The sequence below is a fragment of the Lycium barbarum genome, chromosome 11 (assembly GCF_019175385.1).
Source record: "Lycium barbarum isolate Lr01 chromosome 11, ASM1917538v2, whole genome shotgun sequence".
NCBI classification, from domain to species: domain Eukaryota; kingdom Viridiplantae; phylum Streptophyta; class Magnoliopsida; order Solanales; family Solanaceae; genus Lycium; species Lycium barbarum.
In genome coordinates this window covers 2,586,518-2,593,903 of record NC_083347.1, presented here as the reverse complement: position 1 = coordinate 2,593,903, position 7,386 = coordinate 2,586,518, and the positions used below count along the sequence as shown (strand labels likewise).

Below are 7,386 nucleotides of genomic sequence, written 5' to 3'. Positions count from 1 at the left end.
GAAATTTTGCTCGGCAGATTTGCAAAATTCTGCCTGAGGCTGCCTTGCGATTTTTTTTTTTTTAACTGAGCTGGGGTTCAAACCCACAACCTTGGGGTGTTAGGCGAGGGGTAAAATTTAAAGACCACCAATTTGAAGGGCAAAAATTAAAGATCACCCCAAATAAAGGGCAATCTGCGCAAAAAAAAAGTGCAAATTTTCCTCTCATTTATGTTAATGGTGTGCAAAATTAAATATATACTCGTAATAGCGAATATTTAACCTACATACACTGCGTAATTTTCCGGCGAAAGGTGTTTACCGGACCATCCTTTGCCTATGGCGGCTCCTCCAACGTGTATAGATTCGTCAAGAAATTTGAAGTAAACAAAGTGAAATAATTGAAGGATTTAATCTTTCACTGTCTTGCATTATCATTTAAGATTTGTCAAGATGGATAATTACGTGTGGTATGAAGGTGAAGCAAGTGAAGTGGCAAAGAATTCAAGACAACTTTCAATCTTCCAATAGTATTTGATATCAATTGTATGTACAAATCACTTCACCAAAATCCACTCTTTCTATTGTTTTCCTTTTGCAATAGTTTTCATAAAAGCAAAACCATATTCTTTTCTTCTTTTTGGAAGAAGAGGCAAAAACCTATAGCCACAAATCAGCACCAAAACTCCACACCAAAAGCTAATATACTAACTAATACTAGCAAATACTAGCAATGGTTAACCTAGGCAGACCAATAGTTGTTTCTAGTATACTCTTCGTCATCGTTTTCGTCATCATCATTAATATCTTCAAAGAAAGGATCTTGAAGGAGCTCAGAAGCAGAGGGTCTAACCCTAGGTTGAGCAAGACACTTCTCAATGAACTCCTTGACCTCGGGATCTTTAACCTTGTCCATGGCCTTAGGCCTCACTCCGGATATTACCTTTTTGTAAATCTTCACCACATTGTCACATTCACTATAGGGTAATTCCAGAGTCACCATCTCCAAAACACACATTCCGAACGAGTAGATATCAATCAGCTCAGTGTAATCCTCGTCATACAACTCCGGTGCCATGAACTCTGGGGTCCCAAGAACGGAATGCGCTTGATGACTCTTCCCTACTATTGTTGCAAAACCCAAATCACCAATCTTGACCTATTCACAAATTTAGAACGATATCACTCGTAATTCCTTCTAAAATTCTGAAGCTCATAATAAAGATACAAACAAGCTAATCTGAAGAATAAAACATGGATAACAAAAAAGACTAACATTAATTAAATAAAAAATCAAATCTTTTTTCGATAAGCGCGATGTCCGGACTAAACTAATTCCACGGGGTACCGACTACCTCCCATCAACTCAGGTACCAAATAAAAATCAAATCTTTTTCTTTCCAAATCAAAATAACAATTGGTGAAACGAATGCGCCACATATAAACAACGAGAATAATGCTATGAGCTCCCCTACAGCTAATTTGCACATATAATAAATACTTCCTCAAAGGTATAATAATCAACATCATCCTTTTTTAGGGGTTGAACAAAGTTAGCAATGACATTGAAGAATCAATAATGTTATGAGCTCTCCTACATCTAATTTGCACATATAATAAATACTTCCTCAAAGGTATAATAATCAACATTATCCTTTTTGGGGGTTGAACAAAATAGCTACTACTCCTCCGTTCACTTTTACTTGTCCACTATTCCTAAAATAGATTTTTATTTTCACTTGTCAAGATAAGACAAATTCTTTTTTCCTGTTTTACCTTCAACATTAATTACTCATTCCAAATCAATTTCCAAAACCAATACCATTATATACCAATTAATATGGGCATCATGATAAAATACACACTTCATTTATAATTTCTTAAATAGGGTGAAAAGTCAAAAGTGGACAAGTAAAAGTAAACGGAGGGAGGAGGGAGTATAACATTGAAGAATTAATAATTCTCAATGAAGATAAAGAGAGTGAGTACCTGACCAATATTGCCATTAATGAAGACATTACTGCAATTGAGATCTCTATGAATAACACAAGGTTCATGAGTGTGCAAATAATCCAATCCCTTAAGAATCTGTTTAGACCACTTCTTCAACGCCTTGATGGATACATGTTTATGTTTATTCCTATACTCTCTCAAATTCCCTGAAGTACAAACCTCAGTAATAAAATTCAAAGTGTTGCGATTCTCATCCCTCCAAACAGAATACAATGCAATTATATTCTTATGTTTTAGGGTTTTCAACAAACGAACCTCCGAATACAACCGGTCTATAACCGGTTGATCGAACATAAAATGACGTAATTTCACTTGGTTCCAAGCTACTTCAATACCTTCTTCTTGATCAAATGCTCTGTATACTTTTTTAACAGCTCCATAACCTAATAGCTCCTCGTATCGCCCGTATCGACCCGTCGGGTCAAGTTCAACGAACGGTTCACATTCCCGATCCGGATCCACATTCATGCTCTGCACCTGAACACATAATTTATTTATTTTTTAAAACCAAATTAGTTGAGATTTTATTCAGAATTAGCCAAAATTAAACGTTTCTAAGCAAAAACAACTAAAATCCAAGGTATTTGAAAAGAATATAAAACTGGAAAGATGTTTTTGGACTGTTAGATTATAAAAAATAGAAAAATCGATTGTTTACATTAGTTGATTTTTTTTTTTTTTAGAGAATTCACCAAAATCAAGCTTTTTTTAATACTTTATATAGCAAAAACAACTGAATTCCAAGGTATTTGAATGGAAACAATTGCAAAAACGATCATTTTGGACTATTTAGATTAAAAAAACATAAAAAGTTGAAATTTTTATCGGAATTCGCCAAATTAAACCTTTTTTTTTATAGCAAAAACAACTAAATTCCAAGCTATTCAAATAGAAAACTATTGCAAAACGATGTTTTTGGACTCTTAGATTTTAAACAAAAAAACATAAAAAGGTTGAATAATCGATAGTTTAAATTAGTTGAAATTTTCTTCAAAATTAAACTTTTAAAACTTTTTTTATAGCAAAAACAACCAAATTCCAAGCTATTCAAATAGAAAACAATTGCAAAATAGAAAAAAAAAAAACATTAAAAAAGTTAAAAAATCGATTTTAACACTTTTTAAAGCAAAAACAACTAAATTCCAAGCTATTTGAATGGAAATCAAATCTCAAAATGATGTTTTTGGACTGTTAGATGATAAATAAAAAACATAAAAAGTTGAAAAATATTGTTTAAACCTTTGGATTTATCGATAAAAACAGAAAGTTTAAATTAAATAAAGAATTTTTACCATGTAGTGCGAACGTTACGGTAATTTGTCTTCTACTTCTTCAATAAACGAACACAAAAAAGCTGAATTCTTTTTTTCTCTCTCAAAAAAGTAACGAAAGGCATGGAAAAAGAAAAGCTTGAGGGTTTATGGGTCATTGTATTTATAGGAGATTGTTAACTATGGTTAAGTTTAGACTTTTAGTTGACTAAAGTGGATTAAACATGGGGTTTAGTAGTTTTTGTTAGCCAATTAATTACGCGGATTTGGTTGAAAACAAATGGGATTTGTATGATGAATCCTTTTTTTGGTTAAATACGGTAATAAATATGGTACACGTGGCAAATATCTTGGAAAAGAATACGGCCCAGTAAAACCTGAATCATAGTATTGATTTCGTATGACTCCTATGTTTACCGACCATCCAAAAAATAGAATAAAGGACGGCTTGTTTTTGGAGTCAAGATTTAGGGAATATGATGTGTTTTGAAAGTATTCTTACTTTAGTAATTATAGCGTAATTTTAGGATAGGGTCGAATTTCACCCTAATTTTATTCGTATCAAGAACATTGACTTAATTCAGAGACGGATTCAGAATTTAAATTTTATAGTTCAATATTTAAAATTTTTAGTATCGGACTCATTGTATTTTTAAAGCTATGAATTTCATACTACTATTTGTTGCACTTTTAGTGAATTTTTACATAAGGTTTGCATTGAGAGTACTTGTTGTTTCAGATGAACCCCATGTCGGTGTGCTCTGCCTATGCTTAAATTTGCAATATCAAATTTGACTTTTCAGAATCCTTATTCCTTATATATATTTACTAAGACCACTCGTGAGAATAAAATATTCTTCTCTAAAATACGTGTAATTGGGAGAATATCATATCAATGTCAGCAGAAAACTACACAATTTGTTCTTTGAAAAAGAGACTATAGTGATTTATTGATTTATGGCTCTTTCAATCCGCCCAAATGGAATGTTTTGACATGTATAAAGATTGAGAATTTGGTCCCAATTTACTGTTTTCTTGCTTTAAGGCCCATAAATTGAGGGGCAATTCGGGCGAATGCCCTTCAAATGCGTTGGTCTTTAATTTTTGCCCCCGTAATGCGTGGTCTTTAATATTTGCCCTTCTAAGCTAAAAAATAATAAGAAAAGATGTTACTACCCCTACCCATCACATATAAAAACTTGAAAGTCTGTAACGAACCCCAAACATCCAATTAAACCTATCCATCATTCCAACAACAAACCTTTCAATCGTTCCATCGTTTCAACATTTCACCGGAGAAATCTCCATTGATTTTGCTGCTACAACATCGGAAAAGATAAATACATAATATATAGCGTTTCAATTGAACGTAATTCAACTCAATTTGATGCTTTATTAAGTTTAGATTTGTTAATATTTGAAAATAACAACAAATCATCTTCTATGAACTAAACAACTGATATTCAGTTGAGATTCAACATTGCGAATCATAATTTTACTCAACAACATAGAATTGATCAAATTTATTGCTTTGTTCTGATTTTGATTAGTTTATACGTTCCATTTGATACAATGCTCAATGACTTAGACATGAAATTATAGTAACTTCAGTTGATAAAAAATAATCAGGCAAAGTTCTGAACGAGTATGCCGGAGGAGGCAGAAGTTCACCTTGCAAAAGAACAAAGTATGCCGCTAGAGTCAAACTTTCATTTTCATAAGCAAAACATCAAGTATACAAGTGTTAAGAACTAGAAAAGTATGCCGGAGGAGGCAGAAGTTTACTTTACAAAAGAACAATTTATGCTGTTAGAGGCAAACTTTCATTTTCATAAGCAAAACATCAAGTATACAAGTGTTAAGAACTAGAAAAGTATGCCGGATGAGGCAGAAGTTTACTTTACAAAAGAACAAAGTATGTTGTTAGAGGCAACTTTCATTTTCATAAGCAAAATAAAAAAGTACACAAGTGTTAAGAATTAGACAAGTCTGCCAGAGGAGGCAGAAGTTCACTTTACAAAAGAACAATTTATGCTGTTAGAGGCAAACTTTCATTTTCATAAGCAAAACATCAAGTATACAAATGTTAAGAACTAGAAAAGTATGCCGGATGAGGCAGAAGTTTACTTTACAAAAGAACAAAGTATGCTTTTAGAGGCAACTTTCATTTTCATAAGCAAAATAAAAAAGTACACAAGTGTTAAGAATTAGACAAGTCTGCCGGAGGGGGCAGAAGTTCACGTTACAAAAGAACAAAGTATGCTGTTAGTGGCAAACTTTTATTTTCATGAGCAAAACAAAAATTTACGCAAGTGTTAAGAACTAGAAAAGTATGCCGGAGGAGGCAGAAGTTCACTTTACAAAAGAATAAAGTATGCTGTTAGAGGCAACTTTCATTTTCATAAGCAAAACAAAAACATTATTAACAAAACAACACCAAAAACACATAAGATTGCATAAAAACCAAAATTATTAACAAGACAACACCAAAAAACTAAGCACACATAAATTAACTTAATTCATGAAGTTATGTCGGAACAAGCATAACTTTATGCCGGAACCGGCATAACTTCAGTTTACAAAATTACAAAGTATGCCGTGAGAGACAAACTTTCATTTTTCATAACCAAAACAAAACATTATTAACAAAACACCAAAAACACATAAGATTGCATAAAAACCAAAATTATTAACAAGACAACACCAAAAAACCAAGCACACATAAATTAACTTAATTCATGAAGTTATGCCGGAACAAGCATAACTTTATGCCGGAACCGGCATAACTTCAGTTTCAAAAACCAAGAACTCTGCTGGACCCGACATATGTTGCCTCAGACAAACACATTCTTCACAAAAACCAGATTATTAAATAAAAACAGCAGCAACAACATAAAACAGTTGTTCACAGGCAAAACTTCAACGATTCAACAAAGAGAAAACCAAAACACATATCAAAATTAACTAAAACATATTACGACACTCATAATACGACATTCAAAAAACCAAAATATATACATGGGGAATGAAACTAAAGTTCAAAAAATCATACAGACACTATAACAAAACACTATAATTTTAAATAAAAAAGGATCAATTAAATATAAAAAACGATGAAGACAAGGATATCAATTCAACAAATAACAATTTAACATAAAAATAAATATTGAAACGAGCAAAAGATCCAAATTCGTACCTAAGTTTTAGAACAGATGAGACAAACACAAAACAGATGAGGAAAGAAGAAGCAAAAAAAGAAAAGAAAAGGGCAAATGACGAAATAAAAAGGATTTTAATGGGATAAGGGTAATTTTGTCAAAAAACTTTCATTAAACAGGTGGCAAGGGAAAAATTTAAAGAAGACATAAATGAGGGGCAAAATATAAAGACCAGCCCAAAAGAAGGGCACTCCGCGCAAAAAATTGTAAATTGAGCCGCAGTCTTACAGGCCCATGTCAATGCTGAAGAGTAGGGGTGTACATGGACCGGGTTGGTTCGGATTTTTTACAAACCAAATCAAACCAAGCCATTTGTGTCGGGTTATTAAATCTATAAACCAAACCAAACCAATAAAAGTCGGGTTTTTCGATATCAATTTTTCTCAGGTTTTTCGGGTTTTTTCGAGTTTCTCGGGTTTTTCATAGTATCTAATAAAAAGCACAGAGCAGTGCTTCTTAAAAAGAGTGCTAGTACAAAATATCAACATATAAGATGGAGGCAGAACACTATTTGAAGTTTTAACTTTATAATATAACTAAAATGTCAAATAGCTAAAATGTCAAATAGCCATAAAATGTCAAATAGCCATATTTTTACTCTCAAAGGTGTTCATAACACCATCCAAAATTTGCTTGATATGTAAATATGAGGTAAATGTCGCACGTAATGGAACCAGATGTTCTGCCAATTGACTTGATCACACATAAACAAAAACTAATATAGTTTCTTCCATAAAATTAAGCAACTACAGCTTTAGGCAAAATGGGATGTCAGATGTCGCAAAAACAAAAATCCACCTTATAGTCTGAGTATACTCTAAATCATCTAGACTATTACAACTGAAGTTGTTTCAACTCTCAATTAAACTCAAGCAACATAATGTTGGAAGCAATCTACATATTTG

The 7,386-nt window shown here is 32.5% G+C and overlaps 1 protein-coding gene across 1 annotated transcript; it reads right to left on the bottom strand.

The window, feature by feature from the left end:
* Positions 1–482: 482 nt before the first annotated feature.
* On the bottom strand, positions 483–3,474 carry LOC132618545 (probable serine/threonine-protein kinase WNK11). Its single transcript, XM_060333578.1, has 3 exons — positions 3,285–3,474; positions 1,969–2,469; positions 483–1,138 (listed from the first exon to the last, which is right to left on the bottom strand). The coding sequence occupies exons 1-3, from the start codon at positions 3,285–3,287 to the stop codon at positions 722–724; spliced, it is 921 nt and encodes a 306-aa protein (XP_060189561.1). The 5' UTR covers positions 3,288–3,474; the 3' UTR covers positions 483–721.
* Between the last annotated feature and the right edge of the window lie 3,912 nt (positions 3,475–7,386).

What these genes read in the sequence shown, in the direction of transcription:
- LOC132618545 (XM_060333578.1), bottom strand. An exon ending in TTAATGGCAATATTGGTCAG is followed by an intron (nt 1,139 to 1,968) that starts GTACTCACTCTC and finishes ATTTGTGAATAG; the next exon opens with GTCAAGATTGGTGATTTGGG.